At 34.8% G+C, this 27,697-nt stretch overlaps 1 protein-coding gene across 2 annotated transcripts in view; it reads right to left on the reverse strand.

The window, feature by feature from the left end:
- The window catches only part of vps41 (VPS41 subunit of HOPS complex), a 64,652-nt gene extending 39,384 nt beyond the window's left edge, over positions 1-25,268 (reverse strand). The window contains exons 1-7 of one of the 2 annotated variants that reach the window (XR_015524518.1): positions 25,079-25,268; positions 24,330-24,368; positions 14,221-14,328; positions 10,148-10,225; positions 9,991-10,065; positions 4,058-4,120; positions 3,533-3,598 (exon numbers count right to left, since the gene is read on the reverse strand). Coding sequence is in view for 1 of the 2 variants with exons in the window: in NM_001423787.1 (NP_001410716.1) it covers positions 3,533-3,598; positions 4,058-4,120; positions 9,991-10,065; positions 10,148-10,225; positions 14,221-14,328; positions 24,330-24,368; positions 25,079-25,099 (450 nt within the window). In the remaining variant the exon portion in view is untranslated. The remainder of the gene's footprint in view (positions 1-3,532; positions 3,599-4,057; positions 4,121-9,990; positions 10,066-10,147; positions 10,226-14,220; positions 14,329-24,329; positions 24,369-25,078) is intronic. The other variant, NM_001423787.1, reaches the window with a different exon arrangement.
- Between the last annotated feature and the right edge of the window lie 2,429 nt (positions 25,269-27,697).

The following is a 27,697-nucleotide window of genomic DNA, read 5'->3' on the forward strand; positions in this document are numbered from 1 at the left end:
TTTTTAAGTCATTTGAACAACTATAAAGTGGTCAATTAATGTTTGTTTTAAAATAAACAAATTTTATTTTTGCAAGAAGCCTGCATCCAGTCTTTCAAAGCTTTGGGGTAGTAAGATGTATTAAAATGTTGGGGTTTATATATATATATATATATATATATATATATATATATATATATATATATATATATATATATATATATATATATATATATATATATATATATATATATATATATATTAATATATATATATATATATATATATATATATATATATATATATATATATATATATATATATATATATATAGTTGAAACCAAAAAAAGTTTACAGACACTCTAAAAAAGGAACATAACCATTTTTTTTTAGAATGTGTGATGGTAAATCATGCTAAACGTTTAAGGTCCGTTAGGATTACCTAAATCATTTACATTTGCTAAAAGCCAGAATAATGAGAGAATTGTTTTATTTTATTTGTTTATTTATTTATTTTTGAGAATTTTTTATTAATTTCTAGACAGTCAAAAATTTACATACATTTCCTTGGTATTTTTTTAAATTAGCTTTTAAACTGTATATATACTGTATAACCAAATGTTTTGGGTATCCTCCCACAGACTTCTCACAATAGTTTCAAGGAATTTAGGCCCATTCCTTCTGAAAAAATTGGTGTAACTGAATCAGATTTGTTGGATTTGTTGAATCAGATTTGTCTTGCTGGCACAAGCTTTTTCAACTCTGCCCACAAATTTTTTTATAGGACTGAGATCAGGGCTTTATGATGGCCACTCTAAAACATTTGCTCTGTTGTCCTTAAAGCACATTTTAACTAATTTGGCAGTATGCTTAGGGTCATGGTCTGTTTGGAAGACCAATTTGTGGTCAAGTTTTAATTTCCTGGCTGATGTCTTGAGATGTTGTTCAGTATTTCTACATAATGTTCTTTCTTCATGATGCCATCTATGCTGTAAAGTGGACCAGCCCCTCTTGCAGCAAAACAGCCCCACAACATCATGCTGCCGCCCCAATACTTCACAGTTGGGATGGTGTTCCGAGGCTTGTAAGCTTTTCCCTTTGTCCTCCAAATGTAACACTGGTCATTATGGCCAGACAGTATAATCTTAGTTCCATCATACCACAGGACATGTCTACAAAAATATTCTTTTTCCCAGTGTAATTTAGCAGATTGTAATATGGCTAAAAATACAACAAAATTTTAACTAGGGCGTCACGGTGGCGCAGTGGGTAGCATGATTGCTTCACAGCAAGAAGGTCACTGGTTCAAGTCTCGGTTGGGTCAGATGGCATTTCGGTGTGGAGTTTGCATGTTCTCCTCGTGTTCACCTGGGTTTTCTTCCGGGGGCTCCAGTTTTCCCCAGAGTCCAAAGACATGCACTATAGGTGAATTGGATAAACTAAATTGGTTGTAGTGCATGTGTGTGAATGTGAGAATGTATGGGTGTTTCCCAGTACTGGGTTGAAGCTGGAAAGCTATCCGCTGCATAAAACATATGTTGGATAAGTTGGTGGTTCATACCTTTGTGGCAATCCCTGATAAATTAAGGGACTAAGCTGAAGGAAAATGAATGAAAGAATAAATGAATAAATGAATGAAAGAATGAATGAACGAATGAATGAGTCAAGTCAAGGGCTGCAATGTCAAGTAATGCTACATTAAATGCATAATCCATATCAGTCATACAAACAAAAGTCAGCAGAAGCTCAAGGCTTGGTTAAGTGATGTGTATGTTGTGCAAAGGTATAGCTACACCTCTGAAATGGATCAGTAGGCTACTATAGCCATTCATGATTCCGCCTCAGAGAGGGGTGAGGTGAACGGCAGCTAATTAGCATTTAAAGAGATATAAAGTAAAAATGGTTTACTGTGAACTGAAGTACTTTTGACAGGGTATAAATGGTGTTCATTTACACTACTATTGAGAAACTTAACCAAAGTAAATTATAGATGTTCATTAAAGATGTTCATTGCTTTCACACCTGCTTTATTTAGTTTAGTTGAATTGCACTAGAGTTCATTCAAAGAAAACACTCTGTATCAAACAGAACAACATGGGCATTTATGGCAAATAAACAAGCGTAAATATTATCCTGCTTGCTTGAAATGGAGTTTACTTTAATTTTGTCCATGGGAGTGAAACAGGGGCTTCTGCTGTAACTCCAGTGTCAGAGAAATACAGTCCAGCAAACACACGCAGTGAATTGTGCAAAGTTTCAATGTTTTAATTACTCGCGCTCGCCTAAAAAAATAGTATTCTGCCATGACATCGCATTTGAGATAAATGACGTCACGTCAGTACGTAATATCCGGTTAGGACCTATTACTGAACGATACCGAATTGTCCGCGTCTGCATTGCGGTGTACCGAAGAAACAATTAATTTTGACACCCCTAGTAAAAGCGTAAAAAGGGCCAATCACAATGAACGCAATTTTAGCGTTGGGAGGCGCATCTTTTGAATGGTTTACTAACGGACACAAGCGTTTTGCGCACTGCTTGTGCGCCCCATGCACCTTGCATTTTAACCTCCTCTTGCAGCTCGCATTTTTTGCTATTGCATTCTGTGTGCTCGCAGTTGAAAAAAGTCAACTCTGAGCGGAAAAAGCGTGCTACATTACTTGTGTCTTTAAATTGGCCAATCAGATGAAAGCAGAGGTGGGGTTTCCATTAAGGTGACAGCAGTATTTTGTGTTGTCAAGATGAATACGGAGACTTTAAAGATGGAGGAGAGACTAGTGGTTTCAATTAAACCAATATCAACAACGGTCGCACACAATACACAGCTGATTCAGTGGTTTCCTAGTGACATAAAAATTACACCGCACTTTTTTTCTTATCAAAAAAAAGGCAGTGTGGTGTGTCTCACGTTTTAAAAATGAATGGATTCAGTGTGATCGACCCCTTAAGGCTGATTTATACTTCTAAGTCGATTGATCGGCGTGCCTTGCGCGTAGCCATGCATTTATACTTCTGCGTGCAGTTTGTGTTGCTCTACAATAACCCTTCCGAAACGCTAGCTGGCAATAGGTTTTTATGTTCCTGTGTCGAATTCTTATCTGGTATTTTGCTGTTTCTGAACGCAACAAGTAGCTAAAACTTGCTCAATCAGAGGTGGGAACCGGCATATGTGCAACAACTTTAATCATAAGGTAAATTCAAAACAAAAGTTTCCATCTAGAGCTACTTCACAGGACTCGACACTTGCAAACACTCGCTCCATCGGGTTCACAGCTCTCAGCACCACCCACGCTCATCATCATTACCAAGCCGAGCAATCACAGAGCAGTTGCATTTTTTAAAAGATGCGCGTCGGGGTCGCTGAGGGCTATGCGACTGCGCGAAGGCTGCACCGGAGCTTACGCGTGCGTTTGACACAGAAGTATAAATCAGCCCTTCGTCTTCCAGGTTTGACGTCACAGCTGCAGCATTCCATTTGTGGAGGATTCTAAACTGTGCCTCACACACCCACACACTCACGTTTTGACTCAGATGATTCTAAAACTGGACTCACCTTATTTCCTCCAGTCACAAACTGTTTATTGTTGGACTTGCTGAACTGAGGGTGCAGCGCCACAACCTGGAATTGAACAAGAGATTTCAGTTCAGTTTGCAGCAATATCTGAGTTAATATCAATGGGCACTCAGTATTTCTAAAGCCATAAAGTGGCTCAAAAGGGGTTAGACTGCATCCACTCTCAAAACATGCTCAATAAAGTCCTTTTTAGCCCAGGAAAAGTTGACGGATTGATCGCACAGTCCGATACACAAAAATATCAATATAAGGATATGACAGCGCCAGCTCTACTTAATGCGTGCCATAGGTGACATCACTCATGGTCAACAAACAGGAGGCTCATGCATGATATGAAATGCCCTAGAGAAATCAATTAAGACTAGTAGCAGGGTGGAATTACATTGTTTTCGAGAATTATCAATGCTTGCTGTGACGGGAAATCGAAATCAAAGGGCTATTTCCCATCAGGCAGCAAAATCATTGCCGGGGGACCAACGACTTGCATTAACAGCAATAAGTTACCTTGATGGGACAGTCAAAGTTTTCGTGGAAGCCCTCCCTGGTGTACAGGCCAAATACTTGCACCTGAAAAAAAAGCCAAGAGAGAGAGAGAGAGACAAATGAAGAAAGGCAGACAGAGATGTCTATCTGAGGCTAAATCACTGTGGTCTAGAGGAAACAGTTGACTTGGGCAAAGCATCAGACCATCCAGCGGGCTAGTTAACCATCTACCAGACTCCCAATTAGTGGAAAGGTCAACTCTTTCTGCCCTCGCACGCCTTTATGCTACCGACTTAATCGCTAGCAGTGCTGAAGTCCCCGACGGCTACAAACAAGCCATAACACAACATTTCACCTATACCTGTCTGTATGAAATAGGAGAAAACTAAAAAATGAGTACGGTGTCTCAAAATAAGTAGAACTCTATCGAAAAGTAAAGCATCCTCTCGCATTCAAGATGATGGTGGGAGAAAAAAACTACAGACTTTGAATTGTTCATGCTTCCTTTTCTGGTCAATTATGCTTCAGAGTTTCTCCTTTTAAAAACGGTGGCATGTGTTGTATAACAATGTGCTCAGTGCAAGTGGGATTAGCATTGACTAAGTTTACATGGACATCAGTAATTGAGTTATTTGCCTTAATCTGAATAAGACAATAATATGATTAAGGTGTTTAAATGAGCTGCTTTTTGAATGTTTCTTTCATGATCCTGTTTTACATGTTATAGCACATAATTCGATTAACCTCATTGCGTCTCCACATTTCCTCTGGAGTTTCATGCAATTTTAGGTGTTTAATTTATAATTTGTCAACTTGCAATTTGCAGTTTGGCACTTTTACTTTTATTTAGGAACATTTCATCCATGACCACTGTGACAATCAAGATATTGGTTGCGAGAATTATCTGTTGAAAGAGCGTTGTTTTAATGGAATTTGATACCGCACGCCATATGGTAAAAAATCTTTGCATTTTACAATGCAGGTGTCTGTGGTCCTTCACTGAATCGGTAGGTGCAAAAATTTGTGTCAAACAGCCATGTGTATGGGCTATCCGGTCGCAAAATGTGGCAAAAATCCTACACAACGGTGATAGTTTGATTAAGGTTTACATGTCTGTACTGCACTTTAATAACACCACTAAAATCAGCATACTCCACACGTCTTTGTTCAATTTCTATTTAGTTATATTATGACTTTAGTCGAATTTAGGCCTTGGATGATAACTGGCTTCAAAGTTTACCGTGGTTTGGAAAAGTGAAGGTTGTAAAACTGCAAACATTTTCTGTTATATTGTTCCTGCGGTATATGTAAGGCTTTTTTCGTGTTGTCAAAGTTAATTTAATTTGATTCATCTAGAACAATAGTATTTCCAGCAGCAAAGGACCATCCACATCAAAAGCTACATGTCAGCCCACAATTCAGCAAACATCTGAAAAAAAAAACTTGCTTTTACTTTTTATAAATAACGTTTTTAATAGGTTAATAAATAAGCTTTATTAAGGTTTTGAATAAATATCCAACAAAAAGTTGTTTTTACCCAGATATTTGAAAAACAGACTTTAGAGTAGTGATCACATTACCATGATACCGTGAAACCATATCATACCGTTAGAGTCTTATAACGGCCAATGCCTAGTCGGATTAAGGTAATCAAAAATTGTTGTTAACATGGTAGACTCTTAATCATTGTATTGTCTTAATCGTATTAAAATAGGATTATTGGTGTCCATTTTAATTTCAAGTGTTACATAGAAAAGTGTTAGGCATTTTGAATTGACAACAGAACATGGTTCATATACTGCATATGAAAATGATTAAATTCATCAATTCACTTCTGCGTTGAGTGATCAGCATGACCCATGGCTCATGTAATCGTGCATTTATACTTCCGCGTACTGTTTTTGTTGCTCTGTCGTAACACTTCCAAAACGCTAGCTGTTATAGGTTATTATGTTCCTCTGTGTCGAGATTCTTTGTGGGTAGTCTGTACTCGCTCATTCAGTTGTGTTAACCTGCGGACATGCAACAACTGTAATCATAAGGTAAACACACAAAAAAAACTCCATCAGGAGCTCCTTCACGAGACTCGACATTTGTAAACACTTGCTCTCGCTCAGCCAAGCTTGTCAGGGCTAACAAGCTGACCAATCACAGAGCTTGCAAACCAATCACACACGTTGTGATGTGTGCTTACATTTTTTGAGAGGTGTGCGTCAGCGATGGCCACGGCGAGGGCTATGTGACCGCGCAAAGGCTGCGCCGGAGCATACGCGTTTGCTTGATGCAGAAGTATAAGTCAGCTTTTACTACTAAATATTACGCATACTTTTATTTTTTTACTGAAACATTATGAAATTTTGTTGCAAAAAATTACTTTAAAAAAAATACATTGAATTGTCCATATCTTTTGTTTCTGATCTGGTTTACACTTACAGTTTGGTTCACATAGTTCATTTCTGAAGCAAAAAATCTAATTATACATTTATTTTTGGGTTGCCTAGTATTCACAAAGGGTAAACTGATAAATAGAAATTTTAAAAATACAATAAAATAGCTTAAATTGTCAAAACAAGACTCGGACGTGTTTGGCTAATGTATGTAATGCTATTTTTAGCAGTTTGCATATTTATTGAAGAGTTTATAAAATGTGAAAATGTGTCAAAACACATAGAAATAAATCCCTTTAGTCTTACAAAAATATTTTTCTGGTGAATTGCTGATATAATGACTGAGACAAGTATGGTTGAGTATTTGTTCAATTATGAGCTCCATTTTGTGATAACATGTTCAGTTTTTGGGTGCTTTTACACATCTTTCATGCGTGTTTGGTATTTATATTTCAGTCAAACTGCACCAAAGTTGATTTACAAGTGGACTAAGTGCAACCTTTACAGTGATTTTGGTTTGTTTGCTGCGCAGCAAGTTTCCAACGTTGCCATTTACACATTAAACCACAAATAGACAGAGTAGCTGCATCAGAGTTCATGTAAATCAAATCAAACCTTCCAAGTGTGACCTTAATCCGAAAATCATACCAGTAATAATAAATAAATCAAGCATCAAAGACTTCTCCTCCTAAGAAATGTGTCATATTTTGCGTTACAGCGGTTGAAAAGCAGTTGGTAAGTTGGGATTAACAGTGCAGAGGAGCGAACAATGGCCTCCATATCGATTTTAATTGGCGTAGACGTGACAAGATCTCGCCTTTGCCACAGTAGCAGGAATAAGCATGGTATATCATGCCACAGATCAGCCTGAGAAAGCCACACAAGGTGCTGATGATTAGCCTCTGTGGACTGATAACAACCAGCTCATGATCAATAGGCAGATAGACGGAGAGCAGCGATAGAAATCGCAGAAGAATCGAGGAGAAAAGGAGCTCTTTTTTTTAACCACCCATTTTAAAATGGACCAAACGCGCACACGCTGTTTCTGCAGGTGTCAGAGTTGACGGAGCTGGTATTGAGTGGGAAGACAGGCACTGCATCATATCTCGCAAACAGAAAAGATATGAAAACTGAAGTAAACAACTCCTTGGACTCTCATGGGGAAATTCACTAAGAAATGGGCAATGCTGAACATGTTGTTTATCTGCCCAAGATGTCGATTTAGCACCCGATTTACTAAATAAACCTGAAATTCAGGTAATGGCACAAGCACACTCAAAGAATGTTCTGAATGTGGTTGTCAAGATGCATATCCCTGTTTTGCAGGCCAATTATGAATGTGGAGTTGTGAAGGATGCAGCAAACTACAAGCATACTTCACTGGAAGAGTATGAAATCACTTCACATGAACAGGTTCTTGAAAATGCCAATAGTGCACTAGTCATTTTATGTATGCTGGGTCTCCTTGAGTCTACTTTGAGGCGTGTTAAGACCCCAAAACAAAAGAAACCTGTATATACTCTTCAGAGTATGGCGGTGTTTATTTACCGGTCTAAAAAATCCAATAAACCAGTAGTGACGATATATATATATAAGTGCAACAAACTAACTGAAAAAGTATCACTAACATAATAAAGAAAACCAATAAATATGATAATACAAATCTATACTCATACACTGTGAGAAATGCTGGGTTCCACATAGTCTATTTGTGTTGGGTCAAAATGAACGAATTAAGATAACTTATTAGATTACAAATTTGAGTGGATTGAACCTGAAACAATTAAGCTTTCGCCCACCAAAAAATAAAGAATTGTGTTGCTTCAGCTCATGTCAAATAAGCAGTTTTAAACAAACTCAATGCACTGTTCACAATACACAACAATGGGTTTTAGTTCATAGCACCATAGTAGCAAGTTTTATCAACAACAAAAAAGCAAAAGGAGATTAGCTGAATGAATTGAAAAATAGGGGTTTATTTCTAGGAGTTCTAATTTAATAGTATAGGTGCAAAGTCTAAAGCACATGGCACAAAAGCATTAAGGACGTGTCTGATTCCACTTTTAAATTACAATTTTTTGAAAGAAAAAAAAAAACACTGCAAAAAATGCTTCTCTTACTTACATTTACATTTACATTTAGTCATTTAGCAGACGCTTTTATCCAAAGCAACTTACAAATGAGGACAAGGAAGCAATTTACACAACCAAGAGCAACAATGAATAAGTGCTATAAGCAAGTTTCAGGTCTGTAAAGTCTAAGAAGGGAAGTATTAGTAGTTTTTTTTTTTTTTTTTTTTTGTACAGTTATGTGATATTCAGAGAGGCAATTACAGATTAGGAAGTGTAGTGGAGACTAAATAGTTGAGTTTTTAGTCGTTTCTTGAAAGTAGCGAGTGACTGCTGTTCTGATGCAGTTAGGGAGTTCATTCCACCAACTGGGCAGATTGAGCGTGAGCGTTCGCGAAAGTGATTTCTTCTTACTTAGAGTTGTTGTCTAGTTTTGAGTCCAAATATCTTACAGTTCTTAAATCAAGAAGAATTTTCTAGACAAGCAAAACATATTGCCTTGTTTTCAGCAATAATATGCCAAAATTAAGTGAGTTTTTCTTAAAACAAGCTAAATAATCTGCCAATGAGGTAAGCAAAACAATCTTGTTTTTCCTTTTGACATAAGATTATTTTGCTTAACCCATTGGCAGATTATTTAGCTTGTTTTAGGTAAAAACTTACTTAATTTTGGCACATTATTGCTGAAAACAAGGCAATATGTTTTGCTTGTCTAGAAAATTCTTCTTGATTTAAGAATTGTGAGATATTTGGACTAGAAACAAGACAAAAAATCTAAGTAAGAAAAGCATTTTTTGCAGTGTATGGTTTATGCCACGGCGCATGGTCAAACAGGGTTGTGCTAATTCTCTTCATGAGTTATGGGTGTGTTTTGAGCATAATGTGCTCAATGAAACCAATTAGAGTCTCATTTCTCATTGCCTTTAAGAGTCAGTTGCGTTGCACCATGGACCATTTGCTATTTACATGGAGGACTTTGTAAGTGGAAAAACTAGCGAGAAAACAGTGAAACAGACCATCTGCCCCACAAGGATAAAGTATGAGCCTCCTCTATTCAGCCTCTATTCCTTTTACTTACTTTTTAATTGCAGTAATGGAACAATTTTGATGGGATGCTTGCTCAAAGCCTAATATTGAATTTTTGTCATTTTCTCTTTTAAACTTCATGTATTTGCATCTTTAATTGTGTCATCTTTCATCTTAAATATATATTCATTTTAATTTTAAATGACACATATTAATGAGCAGTCTACAGAGTTTTCATTTTATGCAAAACACAACAATTAAGTATATTTTATTTTGTTTAAATAGTTAAAAATGAATACATATTTAGATATATTATTACGTATATTTAGATATATTATTCCATATTTAGATAATTTATTACAAAAGCATTTTCAACAATTTCTAGCACTTTATCCAAAATCAAAGCAACTTTCAAATTCCTGAAGAGTGATGATCGCATGATTGTAAATGACTATTGACGAACATATCTCACCTTTCCATCCTCAGAGCAGATGCCAACATGATCCCCACTCTCATCCAAACTGATCTGATTAATTTTCACAGAACTCTATGAGAAGAAAGATGAATTATTAAGTTACAATCTGACAAAACATTCCACACTAATCATATTTAGATGATTTCAGACTTACAATTTCAAACTTCTGCGTAACATTTCCTTGAATATCCAAAAGGAAAACCTTCCCAAAGTGCGTCCCGAGAGCCAGGAACTGAAAGCAACAGGAGACACAAACATGGCAGACACACAAGTCAAAAACCGCAGGACATCCTGCACTTATACAGAGCTAAAAGCTGTGGAGGAGGTATTAAAAATGAGTTTTACCAGGCATGGCTGCGAGGCCTTAGTGTTTGTGCGTGTATGAGAGAGTGTGTGTGTTTGTGTGTGTGGTTTCTGCTGGACCCTTCGAGGGCAAAAAGTGTGAAATTGCTGGAGGACAGGAAAGCCTATTTATCAGAGCGGCCCAGTGTGAAATAGCATTTTTTTACCCGACATATCAAAACGCTTCAACATAATATATGCGCCACAGGTCACACATCTCTGCCCTCCGCACCAACACTCTGCCTGTCAGACTAATGCAATTACATTTCAGAGTTTTACTTATGAAAACGTTCGGCATTATGAACTGCCAATCACCACCAACAAACTCAACAATAGTGTCATTAAAAATATTAATTAATCAGATGAATTAACATTTACTTTTCCAGTTAACAATCTGCAGGGTGTATGAAAAATATATATAAATTCTGATAAAAACATGCCCATTAATTATAAAACTCAGCAATACTATTAATTATCAGATATCAAATTAAATATCAAATATTTTACAATCATTTATTAATTTGTCATGGAGTTTTTAACTGTATTCTTTTTATAGTGTGCATTAAAGGGTGCATTTTGATACATTGAATAAATTAAACTTTACTAGTTAACAGCCTGCAGAGTCTAAATAAGAATTATTTACATTATAAACATGCCTAGGACGTAAACAATAACAATGCTCCTAATGTATTTGCTGTATTACATTTTTAATTTACAAAGCTTCCAAGAATCCAAAAGTCCACATATTGATAAATGATGTTATGGCAGCCGTTTTAACATTAAGATATGATTAAATTGCCTCATGTTACAGTTATGAAATAGTTTAGCGTAAATTTGACATTCCATTTATTTACATTATGAAATATGAGCCCATTTTACTTTTATAATGTGATATGTTTTCAACTCTTTTTTTTTTAAATTAATGTTACATAAATGTGTTGTTTATTCAGTTAAACACAGGTTGTAGTAATTCCACTAAGTCACAAATTTTGAAATATTGTGGGATTAAAGTGGCATGAATGATGTTTAACAGAGCAAGGAAATTTTCACAGTATGTCTGATAATATTTTTGTTTCTGGAGAAAGTCTTGTTTGTTTTATTTTGACTATAGAAAAAAAATAGTAGCTATTAATTAAAAAAAAAAAACATTTTACTGTAAAAATTATTAGCCCCTTTAAGCTATATTTTTTCGATAGTCTACAGAACAAACCATCGCTAACAACATATTGCCTATTTACCCTAACCTGCCTAGTTAGCCTAATTAACCTAGTTAAGCCTTTAAATGTCACTTTAAGCTGTATAGAAGTGTCTTAAAAAATATCTAGTCAAATATTATTTACCGTCATCATGGTAAAGATAAAATAAATCAGTTATTAGAAATGAGTTATTAAAATGTAGAAATGTGTTGAAAATAATTTTCTCTCCGTTAAACAGAAACTAAGGAAAAAAATTTACGGGGCCTAATAATTCTGACTTTAACTGTGTATATATCTGTTATCTTAGCAGTTCATTTTGCATAATAACAAATTTGTAGTTTACAGTAAAAAAATTCACGTGAATTAACTGTTACTTTTGACAGTAAATTACTGTTAATGCAGAAAATAACAGCTTTATGCTGTAATTCCAAAAACAGTAACAAACTTTAACTTTAAATAAAAAAAAAACAGCTGGATGCTGTTAATTTAACAGTAATTTGCCAGCAACCATGCTACCAGTTACTTACTGTTTTTTTAAAAGCACAATTATTAACAGTGTATATATATTTTTTTTAATAATTATGAATCAGAAATTAACAGGACATCTAAAAAAAACATGACAGTTAGTTGAAGGTAAGTCTGAAAGTCCTTTCAAAGTAAAAGTTAACACATCTAGATGATTAATTGATTAATAAGTTCAGTAGAGTTTATTATATAAGAGCTTAATAATATTTTTAAAGCTAGATGTATGTCCCTCACTCACTATCCTTCAGGATTGCCCCTGATTTATTAGGGGTATATATTAGAAACCCTAAAACATATTCAGCTGGCTAAATCACCTAAATCATTTAATTAACATTAACAATATTAATAGAAGAAACATATAATCATTAAACATATTTATTATAATATTCAACATTATAATACATTTTAATTTCCTAATTGTCTTAATTGACTGATTAAACAAATTAATAATAATTGCAGTTAATGTATTATAGGTGGGTGATTCGAGTCCTGGCTGGACCAGGAGGTCTTTCTGTGTGGAGTTTGTATGTTCTACCCATGTCTGAATGGGTTTCCTCCGAATGCTCCAGTTTCTCTCACAGTCCAAAGACTGAGTGTGAATGGGAGAGTATGGGTGTTTCCTAGCACTGTGGGTAGTAAAGGCATCTGCTCAGTAAAAAAAAAAATTATGCCAGCTCATTCCAATGTGGCAAGCAGGGAATAAGTGGAAGGAAAGTGAGTAATTTGAGATTGACTTCAAAAAAAGATTTGATTTTTTTTAATTATTACTTTTCACTTGCATTTGTCTTATTACAGTTAAATATTTCCAACCAAAAACACTGAATCGTAATTCATAATTAACAGTTTCATAAATCAAATGACTGCCTAAAGGCTCTTGGGGAATGAAAGCTCCAAATTTCTTGTGCTCCCGTTAGTTTCAGGAGTTTTGTTTATTAGAGCAGCATGAAGTTCATGTTAGATTTTATTAGCTTGGGATATCCATGCTGTGGATGCTTTCAGCATAGCGTCACTATAAGGTAAAGCAAATAGAATGAAATCAGGCCACATAAGGTGACGTTCAGCCCTATTCCACCGGTAATCTAAAATTAATTTGACACCCCTTGCATATTTGGGTCTGCCAGCTGCACACTGAAGCTTCACAAAGGCACCAAGACACTCTATAAAAACACACACACACTCAGAATGAGTCCATCTCTGAAACTGAGGTTACCCAGTGTCCAAACACACACACACACACACCTGCTTACACGTGCACAGACCTTTCCCCGTGGCAGCACAGCGAGTCTCCCCATGCTTCACTGCAGTCTATAATGAAATGCTTATATTTACAGGCACAGTCGAGCATGTCCAGCAAAACCCCCCGCAATCTCCCCAAATAAAATCAGCCAAAAATAAATAAATAAAAGGGGTGGCCTCACCAGCCTCAGTGCCTCTTAAAGGGATTTATCAAAATGGAATTGCTGAAATGAAATTCGGATTCCTGCCACTTAAAATATGAGGCAACATTAGGCGGGAGGAGTCGCCGGCGTGTTCTAGGTGGCGGACGAACACAAATAAAAAACTAAAGGTAAAAACGACAGAGACAGACAAAGTGAAAGAGTGAATAAAGGAGGGACTCTCATTGGAAATTCAGCTTTTCAACGTCTCTTCTTCTTGCAAGCTTTGCTATTTTTTTTGGAGAGATGGAAGAAGAGAAAGGGGAGGAGGGAGGTCCCTGGGGAAAAGCAGGAAAAGAGGGGGGAAAGAATAAAAAATCAATAGCGGTTAATAAAACATCAGGTGAGGAGACATAACTAGGTATGACTATTCCTCCACGGCGTCCGTGCATGAGTGAACCGGCTGCCATCACGATTAACCAGCCCACGTAGAATGTTCCACCAACAAAAATATCAAGCCTGGGAAGAAAAAAACTAAAAGAAGCCAGCCTAAAAAAAGACAGAAATCTAAAGCAGAGGTAATAAAGAGGAAATAAGCGAATGACTGGTGGCCTGTGAGCATTTGTGTGGAGAAGACAAGTTTAAAATGCTGTAGTCTGTGTTGAAATAATAATAATAATAATAATACACTATGTTAAATTTAAAAGTGGTGATTTAAAAGTAAACGGTTGCTTTTATTACTGTGTCATTTGTAATACTTTCATTCAGGCTTTTGCAGTTGTGAGCACCTTGTCATGCACTGTCATGCAGCTGGCCGCATCCTTCTGTAAGATCTCGGTCACACCATTGGTCAGTCTCTCGTACTTCAGTTTAGGCTCCTCCTCTGTGTCCTCTTCCTGAACACACACAAAAAACACATCGATAATCATATATTTGTTTTAAATTTCAGATTCAGAGGCAACAGAGTATTAAAGATTGATTCGCTCATTTATAATTAGCACTTTTGTTTAAAATATTATCCATTTAGTGTTTTATTAATTCACATACATATTCAGATTTAATATTGTGTATTTATATAATCTTAAAGAATAGGAAAACATGTGATAATAAAGCATGAATGAGACAGCTACAGCTGTTAGATACAGCTGAAGTCAAAATTATTAGCCCTTATTATTAGTTTAAAAAAAAAATCATTTTAAGGTAAATATTATTAGCCCCTTAAGCAATGTGTGTGTGTGTGTGTGTGTGTGTGTGTGTGTGTGTGTGTGTGTGTGTGTGTGTGTGTATATATATATATATATATATATATATATATATATATATATATATATATATATATATATATATATATATATACATATACATATATTTGTCTACAAAAAAACATTATTACATAATGATTTGCCTAATTACCCTAACTTGCCTAATTAACCTAATTAAACAAAAACTATCTAGTTAAACCAAGGCCATTTTATAGCACATTACATACACATTGGCAATTCAAAGTGATTTACATAAACAGGAATGAAAGAGACAAGTATAATAAAAATAAAAACAAATAAAATAAGAACAGATGAAAACAACAAAAAGCATTTTTTTTTTTCATATTCCAAAACAGCGGGGTGTATCATATTTTCTCACTTTACTCACTTACACCCGACCCCACCCCATCCCACACTGTGGACTTTTTGGTAACTATTAATCTATTGGACATCTCCAACAAATTAGATTTTTCACCTGAGATCAAAAAGGTAAGCTTGACAGCCGTAAATAGGTGCCCCCTAATTTCAACTTCCATATGGAAGTAAATCGCACGGCCCCTGATTTCTACCCCCTCCCGGGAGTAGATCGCTTTAGCTAGCCAAACGTAATAAAAGTTATTGAAACCAAAGATTATCGAATACACAATATGTGTCACTCACATAGTTTTGAATGGGGAAAAGCGTAAAGGTCAATATGGTAAATAAAGCCCCACCTACTAGTATAGTACAGTAGTCAATCATCGATTGCTATTGTCTGACGTTTGTCCAGGGGAGAAGCTCTAACCAGACGTGTGCTTTTTACGACAGTTTATGGTCGACAATCTCAGCAAATACTTGATTCACAGACAAAAAAAACATACAAATAAAGCTTGAAATCTGTACTTTTAAATTAATCAAGTGCATTTGAAATTAAAAGTTTTCTAGTTTTGTAATCTCTTTAAAATGAACAAGGTACAGTGCTATAGACTGACAATTGTCTGGGGGAGAAGCTCAGATTGACGTGTGCTTTTACAAAAGTTTATGGTCAACAATCACACTGGAATCTCAGCGAATACTTGCTTCACAGACATACAAAATATATACAAATAGAGCTTAAAATCTGTTCTTTTAAATTAACCAAGTGCATTTGAAAATAAGTTTTCTGGTTTTGTAATCTGTTTGAAATGATATGGAAAAAGAATTAAGAGAATAAAAAAAATGTACAATTTAGTTTAAATTTTGTAGGTTGTAAGTTATTTTTGCTTGAATTTAATGGTATTATATTATAATTAATAGTTTTATATGTTTAATAGTTTAATAGTATTGTTTGGTGTATTTTTTTTTTTTACATTCAGCAACATATATAGTTATTCAAAAAATGAATAGGTACCAAAAAGAACTATGAACAAGATAAGACCACAGTCAGATGATATGTGTTTTATTTTATCAAACATTTTCTCTCCTCGTCACCAATACCTCCATTGTCCATTTCCTGTTGTGTCCAGATGTGAAATTTCTAATGCCTGCGCATTTGTCATGGTCTACAAAGCCATTACAGACAGGGACGAATAGTCTGAGTGAGGGAGGGGAAAAAAAAAACACTGACAAACTTTCTACAGTGGGGAGGGGTGGATAATATCTCTCCTGTTTCATATCCCATAATTTCTTCCTCTTGTTAGTGTTTGCCATCGCCACGCCGATGTGGTGGATGAGTGTTGTGCCTCATTCCCTGCCGCTCCTAATTGGTGCCCTGGGGAGCAGAGGATGAAGGGAAGTCTGTCTTTAATTGCCCCTTTTCTGGAGTGGTGTGACCATCCACACTCTCCTCTTTCGCTCATCCCTCATTCTGTCTCTGTCTTTCTAGTTACAAACTTTGGTGGAATGCTATACTGAAGCATCAGGCCTCTAATGTCAAAGCCCAACCAGCATCTTTCCTCATTTCCGCTGTGTGACATCACATTTGGAGGCTGTGGCTATTGTTTTCATCATCATGAATTCTGTCAGGTTATAAAAATGCCATAAAGTTATGAAGATGTGGATCTATCTTAGAGCACATTTCCAAATATAGTCATCTCACTTCCTTTATGATGGTTTATATAAATATTTTCATAACGAGACTTAAAGGTTTAAAGGGTTAGTTCATGCAAAAAGTTGTTGAAAACCCCCAAGAGCTTTGTTCATCTGCAGAACACAAATTAAGTTGTTTGAGATCAACTCCGAGAGCTCTCTCATCCTCCATAGATAGTGCTTGTTAAGGAAAGGTCCAGAAAAAGAACCAAAAACGTTGTCAAAACATTCCATGTGACTTTAACTGTAAACAAACGAAGCTTTTGTGTGGCAAGAAAACTGTAAAATCAACTTTGACTGCCAATGTCTTCTGTATTGGATCAAAATGCATGTTTACTGGAAAACTACACTTAAAAAAATTATAAATTTTACAGTAAAAAAAGGCAGATGTGCTTGCCAGAATTGCCATTAAAAATATTGCAGGAATGTAAAATTAATGTAAAAAAAAATATATGGAAATTACCATATTTCCTTAATTAATAGTCATCATAAAATCTATGCCACATCACTTTGTTACAGAGACAAAAACACAGCCATAAGCATGTGTGAATGACAACGGCATTTTATGAATTGAAGCTCATCAAAAAATAACTTTTCTCACAAGCAGAGAACTCTTTTATATAGAAGGTGCTCAGTGTCGTTTACACTACAATTGAACACCATAAAGGTAGCACAAAGAAAATTTAAGGGCTCTATTTTAATGATCTAGGGGAAAAGTTTAAAGTCTTTTAAGTATGGAAAAATATGGGTGCATGGTCTAACAGGGTTGTGCTTATTCTCTTAATGAGTTATGGGTGTGTTTTGAGCATAACGTGCATTACCAATCAGAGTCCCATTTCCCATTGCTTATAAGTGTCATCTACGTCATGCCATGGCGCATTTGCTATTTATCTAGCAGAATTTGTAAGTGGAAAAACTGAACACTTCACTGGCGAGAACAGTTAAACAGAGCATCTGCATCTGAGGATAAAGAATGAGCCTCCTCCATTTGGATTCAATACTTTTTTTCTTTACTTTACTTTTTCTCTTTACTCCTTTACTTTCATGGATAAGGAAATGGTGTTGTACCCACTGCACTGAAGACATCATTAACCAACATATTTATTTTTTGTATGTTCTCTTCGTGTTTGCATAGGTTTTCTCCGGGTGTTTTGGTTTCCCGAACAGTTCAAAGACATGCACTATAGTTGATATGGCTAAGCTAAATTGTCTGTAGTTTATCTGTGTTTATGATGGAGTGTATGGGTATTCCCCAGTGATGGGTTGCAGGAGGAAGGGCATGCACTGCGTAAAATGAATGCTGGATAAGTTGGAGGTTCATTCCGCTGTGGTGACCCCAGATAAAGGGACTAAGCAGGAAAGAAAATGAATTAATTAATTTCATTTCCAAACTATTTCTATATTCAGATGTATTTTCCAGCAAACAAATAAATGAGCAATAATAATGAAGTGTGGTCAAAAAAATTGATTTACATCCAAACACATGTCCTATTCTACGTCCTGAATCTAATATGGACAAATCTAAACTTGTTTTTATTAAAACACAGATAAATATGCATGAAAAAAAAACTACTACTACTACTAATAATAATAATAATAACATAATACAAATGCAAATTGGTATGAATAAACTGAAAAAAGCCCCCCGACATGAAGAAGGCATGGAGGCAGTGGTTTTTAGATTTATGCAGAAAATAATAATATCTGTCTTATATTAATCCTTTTTTTTATATGTAAAGATAATTATGTATTGCTGTACATCCTGTGTGTATTAAGCAATGTGTAAGCATTTGGACCTGCAATGCATTACAATAGTGCAATTGTAATAACAAAAGAACGTATAATTTTTTCAAGATCATTCTCCTATAAAGCTGAATCCCTTTTTGTAATCCTCCAACTGACAATACAAATATATTTTTATACTGATTATTTGATGATTGAATTTAAACTCAAAGTACAGGTTTAATCCTAAATTAGCACCATGACATTTCACGCAGGATAAAACCTGACCCTGACACAATTTTAGATTAAACAATATGCTTTTGTAATTTTTTTTCCCTTCAAAATAAAACACAATTTCAGTCTTTTATCAATTAAAATTTAGAAAAGAAGCTGCTTGATGATGTAAAACTCAAAAAATTATGATTTTAAAAGATGATTTTCATCATAGGTGCCCTTTAAATTAAGAAGCATTTTCTAGACAAGAAAAAAAGTCTTGTTTTGCAAAATTATCTGCAAATTGAGTAATCTTATTTCAAAGCACAAGCAAGATTATTTTGCTTACCCAATTTTCTAAATATTTTTGCTTTGCTTTAAGGAAAAGCTATTTAATTTTGGCATATGATTTCTGAAAACAAGACAATATTTTTTGCTCGTATAGAAAAGGCTTCTCGATTTAAGGATTTTTAGATATTTGGACTAAAAACTATTTATTTTTTCAGTGTACAGCGTAAAATGTGGATCATGTACAGTCTGACAATCTATATCATAACTACTTAAAGAACTATTTAAAAATTAAATTGCAGTGTTAGTATAATTTTTAGTTATTCCAAGATTAAATCTAAATAAGACGTTAAGTATTCTTTTTCTTTTACTTTGAAATTAATTTAGAATTCGCTTGATTAAAATCTTTTCAAAGGTGTCCAGAGAATTTCTCACAGGAGTAAAAGAATTACAGTATAGATAGTGGGTTTTTACATGATGAACGTTTTCCCAGACAGTAAAAATTTGCCACTGTCTTCAACACATCAGAAAGTGTTAGGAAAATATATAATCCAGCAGATAGAGATAGAGCTCTACAATTATGAACAAAACAAAACTGTGGCTTACAGTGATTCCAAAGGAAAATACAATCATGCTCTGCGAGGTGTCCGGGTGCATGCAGAAGACAGTTTGTGGACAGGAGATAGAGGAGATTGCTCCACGGGCTGAGATTTCATTTACGACGAGGGCAAGGCTGCTGTTTCCTTCTTTCTGTTTTCATTTTGAATTGAGGACTAGAATGTCTACTTGACATTTCATTCACTGTATCACTTAAAGGCAAACTCCATACCATTTTCAAAATTCTTTTCTTGAAGCCGCACTCAAGAAAATGGACACAATGCAATAAACCCTTTTACAGTGGCTCTCATTCTACACAGAATATGTTGCAGGTGAGTTATATAGTTCTGCTGATATAGAAGTATACATAACCCTACAAAAATGCAGTCTAACATTTGAAAGCAACTGGTGCCGGCAAGTTCTACAATCATGGGAAATCTTTCTCATTTTCATAACTTATTTAAAACTCAACTTAATAGACTAACTGATTAGCATGAAAAGATATGGTTTAATAACTACAACACTGTAATTGTATTCCATTGTTCTATCTGTCTGCATCCGTATACTAATGAAAACAATTACAATACAGATCTGTTTGAAAGTTTTTTAAATTTTTGGGTGAAGCTGATAAATGGATCATGTGGATTTGACTGCTGGTCAAACATTTGGCATTCAAACAAGTCTTGTTTTGCTTTATTTTTGCTATTTATTATATTATAATTCATGTCCTTAATTTTAGAGTGTGTTGTAACTTGCATGGTAAAGTTTTAAGAATTTATTGAACACATTTTAAAATATATATATGTAAATAAGCTGAAATAACAATTCAGAGTGGGATCTGGCAACTTAATTGTTTCACGTTCAGTCCACTTATATTTGTAAAAACTATTTAGTTAACTTAATTCCTTCATGTTGTCCTAAATCTATTGTGTGGAACCAGAATGAAGTATCTAAGTTTGTTAATTCCCTTAGCCTTCTAAGCCTGTTAAACTAAATGTTAGGAAAAATCCTTTCAGGGATATAGTTCACCTCAAAAATGAAAATCCTTATAAGTCACTTGTGAAGTTTCTTTCTTCTGTCAAACACAAAAGATGATGACCAAAATCAAACAAAAAGTGCTCGGGGGTAGCTAAAATAATGTGTTAGTGCTCTTTGGGTAAGGGGTTGATCAGAATATACAGCAAAAATCAGTCCAAGACATTTGAAAAATGCGGAAAAATTATTAAAAAGCCTTTATTCACATGGCTAATCCTTAAAAAAACCTATGCATTTCAGCAAACAACTGTCTTTATCAGAGGAAACTGTTACCCTGATGAAGGCATTTATTTGCTGAAACGCATAGTTTTGAAGAAAGCTGCAAACCTTTAACCATTGACCTCCATAGTATTTGTTTATCTACCATAGAAGTCAGCGGTTGCAGTTTTTCAGCAGTCTTCAAAATAGTGATGCACCGATCCCAATACTTGGATCGGATATGGGTTTGATACCGCATATTTTTGCTGGATTGGGTATCGGCCAGCTGGTACCAATTCAAATTCGATCTTCCGCATGCACTATATTCGGTGTAATTTATAGGCCAAGAAATACCTTGAATGTAAGGCTTGGCAAGGCAAGGCAAGTTTATTTATATAGCACATTTCATACACAGTGGCAATTCAAAGCGCTTAACATAAACAAGAATAAAAGAAACAAGTAAAAAAGTAAATAAAATAAATAAAAACAAAATAATAAAACTGATTAAAAAACATAAAAACAGGTAAAATGTGATATAAAAGAATGGAAAAGAAGAGAAAAACATAATAGTTCAATCTGTCGGACGCAGCACAGTGCTCATTCAGTAAAGGCACAGCTAAACAGATGTGTTTTCAGTTTTGATTTGAATGTGCCTAATGTTGGAGCACATCTGATCATTTCTGAAAGCTGATTCCAGCAGCGAGGGGCATAGTGGCTGAAAGCTGATTCACCCGGTTTTGACTGAACTCTTGGAACTTCTAGTTTATATGATCCTGATGATCTGAGTGATCTGTTGGGTTTGTATTCAGTGAGCATATCTGTAATGTATTTAGGTCCTAGGCTATTTAGTGATTTATAGACCAGTAATAATACTTTAAAATCTATTCTATTATGTAACTGGGAGCCAGTGCAGAGACCTGAGGACAGGTGTGATGTGCTCAGATTTTCTGGTTCTGGTCAGAATTCTGGCTGCAGCATTCTGGATGAGCTGCAAGTGTCTGACTGTCTTTTTAGAAAGGCCAGTGAGGAGTCCATTACAGTAATCCACCCTGCTGCTGATAAAAGCATGAACAAGTTTCTCTAAGTCTTTACTGGAAACAAAGCATCTGATTCTTGCTATGTTTTTGAGATGATAGTATGCTGATTTACTAACTGCTTTGAGATGACTATTGAAACTCAGATCTGACTCCAGAGTCACACCAAGATTCTTGACCTTAGTTTTTGTTGCCTATTATAAGGCACTAGAAAGTTATTTAGTGGCATCAGACAGTTTAGTTTAATCTGCTTCAAGCCTGCAGGAAAGTATCAGGCTTTGCTAAAAGGCTGGTTATTTTACCAACGATTAGGGTCAATAGTGGTAGCCTATTACAGATTTCAAAGAAAAATCCTAATTAAAATAAGAAAAAAGGAAACAAGCTGGACCACAACATATCAATGTCGTAAAGAATGCTCAAATAAAGTAGTCTAGTTCACAGCAAGCATCATGTTTTTAGTTAGATTGTGTCTTCTGTCATTTACAGTAGGCCAACAAGTCTGTTATTTTTAATTTTTACAAAAGAACACATATTATTTGAGTTTATCACCAGAACTATAGAAACTGTATTAGGCTTTTAAAAAAATGACTCAGTATCAGGATCGGATCTGTATCAGTCGATACCTAGAATTTTGGGTATAAAGATTGGATCTGTTCAAAAAATTGGTATCGGTGCATCCCTACTTCAAAATATCTTCGTTTGTGTTTGGCAGAAGAAAGAAACTCATACAACTTTATAACCACTTGAGGGTGAGTAAATAGTGAGCTACTTTTTATTTTTGGGTGAACTATCCCTTTCATGTAATTTTTATTATCCCTTTTTTGTTCAAATTGTTTATATTCTGCAAATAAACTTATGAGCAGAAGAATATTTATAGCAGGGATGCCCAAACTCAGTCCTTGAAGGCCGTTGTCCTGCAAAGTTTAGTTTTAACCCCAATCAGATACACCTGGCTAGATAATCAAGCTCTTACTAGGTTTTCAGAAACATCCATGCAGGCGTGTGGAAGCAAGTTGGACCTAAAATTTGTAGGACACCGGCCCTCTAGGACCGAGTTTGGACACCCCTGACCTATAGAATTTCTCCATTAGGCAGTTATTCAAGATACTGCTGTGGATTAAATGCAACTAAATACAATACAACCTAAATACAAAGTCATGTGTCATGCTTGTTCACTAAACTAGTACTAAGTAGCTCAAAAGCATGCACTTGGCAACAATGTTTATTAAGAATGTTAAGCTGACACCTATATTTCAATCCGTAATAATCCACAAAATTTCTGGGAGTATTAGCAATATAGGGTATATGCCAAGCTAGTGTTGGTCCCATACTGATAAACTTCTGGTCACCTGTTATTGTGAGATTTTTTTCCATTTTATACGATTCCTTTAAAAGCATCAATGTTGTAATGTAATTAAAGTACAATCAGCTAAACAGACTTCGGCATTCAGTTAGTTGATCAAGCGTAAAACGAGACAAAAGCCATCTACTTGCACGCGCCTGTCAGAATCGGCAGGCTAGCGCAGAAGCTTCATTAAATATAATGGAGTAAAATAAATGCTCATATTATAATGACATGGTGGGGGAAAATGTCATTTAATGCAGTGCTTCTTGTACAATCTGAAACCCACTTTAAATTAGATATCACTCAGCCAGTGGAGATAGCTGTTTATTAAAGAAAACAGACCTTAAACGCGCCGATTTTGCAATGGCTTACAGTTTACCAGAGGCGCACAACCCAGGTTACTTGCAAATTAAAAGCCTACTAGCATACTTCGGCACATACCCAATGGTAGAACATCACAGCATGCACAACCTAACCTAACATATATATATATTAAATATTCATTTTCTTTATTTAAAAAAAACAAACAAACAAAACAAAAATCAAAAGTGGCTGGCTTTATTTTAATTAAAACACCATCATCAGTCACACATAGTGAGTAATTATGATGATATTAATGCATTTTAACAACGCCAATTTAATCAATGATTGATAATTGAATTGCTTATGTTCCAGGTAATTAGCTGCTGTTACAGTCAAATATTAGTATGCTTACCTTTTGCTGTGCAGCCAGCATATTAGATACTGACATACTCAAGAGGCATGTACATTATTAAGCTTAAAATAAATACAGTAAAACTGGATTCATCTGAATTTGAACTACATCTCCAATTTTAAATGCTTTACTGTGCATTTTTTTTTTTGGCAGCGTACTCTAAAACATTAAAGCACTTAGGCACTTACTGTGAGTTATGTTTATAAAGGGACAATATTATAAAACAGATAAATTAAAATTAAAAACAAAATGGCATCCGCAAGATTCTCCAGGTAAACTTTACTTTTCTACGTATTTCACTAATGTTTGTCTAGGAAAAGCACCCAAACAAATGCCACTTTTCTTTAAAATGTTGTTATCTAATGCTGTTCAGAACTATAACTGATGTGAAATTTGGTGTAATTATTGCAATCAGATCAGCACAATACAGTCACTGATTTACCTCAGACTCGTCTGTGGACTCTTCACTTAGTTTTCTTCCCTGAAAAGAAGAAAAAGAAAAAGTTGTCTTAATGTTGACAACAACAAAAATAATGCTTACACTTTAAAACAAGTCTCATTTTTTGCATTTCATAAAAAGCAGTAATATATAAAGTAAAATAAATATTTTATAGCATTTATTAATACTAATGTTGGTAAACATAAATAATCATAATCATGCCAGTACACAATTCACATGTTATGTTAACACTTGATCTTAAATATATTATAATACATTGAAAATAGCATTAACTGAAGGTAAAATCAAGGCACAAAATTATTGTTTGTTAGTTCATGCAAACTAGAAAATGAAACCTTATAGTAAAGTGTTACCATAACATTAACTATTCCCTAAACTTGCCCCAGAAATAAATGCATTGGGAATTTCTACTTCCAATATTTAAGACATACATAAACATTAAAAAAGCCAGCAAATACGAGAGCAATTAAAAATAGAATTGTATTTTTTAGGCATAATAACTTTGACAATAATGGCAGTGATATCAATAACAAGTCAAACTGGCATGCTAGTGTGACTATTTCAACAATAACACGTCTTTCAAACAATCCTAATAAAATATAGATGTACAATATGTACAAACGGAATCTCGAATATCGTTTCGAATCAAGTTCATAGTAAAACGACTTGCAAATCAAGGGCTTTTGTCATCTTGACAGCTGATAATGTTTTCCTCCAACAAACTTCCCTACCTGCTCCTCCACTTCCGCCATGATACAAGCTCCAGACGTGAGATTTTAAGGCAGATTTCGTCTTAGTCTAACAACTTACAGTCTACCGACAAGTTTAATATTTTTTATTTACACCAAAATCGGTTATTTAGCACAATAAACCATCCAGGCTAGTCATGCGCTGTTCATTATCACGGCCACTGGGTCACATGATAAAAACAGGAAGTGCCACTACAGCATGATGGGATTTGTAGTTTAAGTGCAAAAAAAAACAAAAACGAATGTTTTTTTTTTTTTACACATGCGATCGATCAAATGATGGGTGTAATTAGTTACAAAGCAACTAGCTACTGTAATTAATCACAAAATAACCAGCTACTGTAATTAAATTACGTTTTACCTATTTCACCAGGTAGTTTTATTAGTCTACAACATGGGCGTCGCTAGAGCATTTTTAGGGGTTTTTTAGACCCCCTATATATTTATTCAGTCCCCCTAAAACTTTTGCACATTAACTGTAACTATTGCCTCAGTCCCCATTATATATGAAAACGGCAGGAGACTTCCTTCGTTTTAACTCATGTAATTAGCTAACAGCAGCTGTGCAGAGTAAGAGAATGAGGTGTGTGTTTATCAAAAGATTGTTATAATATCTGCAGTTATTTGCAATAAAACACTTGCCTCATTTGTACCCCAAAGTCATGGAGGAACAATCTGTTTTCCCTCTGCGATCTCTTTATATTACAGCTGTTTCATATTATTTTATAATTATGTTGACATACAACAGTGAAAGGACCACTCAGTGAATGTATAACTGTATATAAGAGTTAATCATGTATTGTATTGTATTGTATTAAAAATCATTTTCTATTGTGACTTATATTATGATTGTGAAATATATTAAATAGCCTGTTATTTGTATAAGTTAAGCCATTTTTAATCAGAAAAGTGGCAGCTTTATTTATTTAATACATGAAAAAAATGTACTTAAGTAGAGTGATTTGTACAGTAAACAAGTGTGTTGCGCCTATTTAGCTCATTCAGAACTCAAATGGCTATGCCTGTCTATGCAATGTATTGAAATACTGCTAGTTTACTATATTCAACCCCACCCCCTTACAAGGGTGCAAATTACAGGGGGGGTTGGGGGGGTCAGACCCCCCTAATTAACACTTTATCCTCCCTGAAGGACATCAAATCAAGATGTATTGGGGATCTGCCCTTTAATAGTTAAGAAATATTTTGCTCTGATTTGTATCTTAAATAATATTAATTCTTAAAATAAATAGATAACTTAAATATACATTTGACCACCCCTGTAACAGTCCTTACCATTGTGAACACATGTTTGTGCCAAAAATATTAATTCATCGGTTTTAAACCGGCAAATCTAGAGCCAACAAGTGTTCACAAAACATGTTTCTTGCAAATTAGGCATTTGTACTGTAGGTGTCTGTAAAATGAGATGCATAGTTTGTATTTTATTACGCTTGCACATGGAAGTTAAACAGTAAACTTAGAAATATGTGCAGTCTTTCATGGTCATCCCTTAATATGTTTATTTAATATCACAATTTCAAATGTCATTGAGAATCACTCAATATCTAATATTTACCAATCAACATTTTATCAACATTTTAGTCATTTTAGTCATAAAACAATAATAATAAGTATAATAATAATCAGGGCTCGCTCCCACTCTCTCTCTCTCCTTTTCTGTGAGTTATATGTGTGTGCATGCGCATGTTTTAAAGAATTTTCATTTTAGAATACATTTTCGTCGACCTTCACATTCTATTAAATCAAATCGTAATTCAAGATCTGCATGTGAGCATCGGATTTGAATGTCACGTTCAAACGTCCTGTCTATATAAATCAGGTGACTTTAAAGAATCTCTGTCATCTACCTTTTGCTTATTCTAATATATCAGTCAAGAAGGAGACATGTGATGGGATATAATCTGACATTGTTACATTTGTAACAGATAGACCGCCATAGGACAGGATCATTTGAGACAGGCTGTCAATGTGTCTCATATGTTTATGCTGATAGTGGCTGGCAGAGCTAGCTTTGCCATATTTATACAGGTAATGAGCTGGAATATCAGCTCTGTTTGGACTTACTCAGCATTTATTGAAATCCACTTTGCAAAAAAAGTATGCAAATTAGCTTCCGAACTTCAAAAATCCATGTTTGAATAATAAATGTTGATCAAATAAAATGGGATCATAACTAACAATGCATTAATAAAGACTGAAATCAGTTAAAAAGTGACAGATTTTGAGCATATGTTGACCTATAGCAATGCATAAGCAAAATATGATCTACTTTTATTGTGCAATTTATCTGTAATGCCTTCTGCAGTGGTTAAAAGCTCTTTAAATAGTTGAACAGCTGGGGTCATTGCATCTCTGCCACATGTATAGGTTCATGTTCTAATAATTTATGAGAAATGACCCACTGCGCCTCTGCTTATTGCCTTATTGGCTCAAGCCTTATAATGCTTCAGGCTGTTTTAAATTATTCACTGATAATGTCCTATCCATTTTTTTCTTTCTTTTTAACTACACGGTTTTTACACATCTCTCATCCCTCAAGGATTATGCTGTCTATAGTAACAGGTCAAAGCACAATTTCTA

Source organism: Danio rerio, chromosome 24 (assembly GCF_052040795.2).
Source record: "Danio rerio strain M-AB ecotype USA chromosome 24, GRCz13ab, whole genome shotgun sequence".
NCBI classification, from domain to species: domain Eukaryota; kingdom Metazoa; phylum Chordata; class Actinopteri; order Cypriniformes; family Danionidae; genus Danio; species Danio rerio.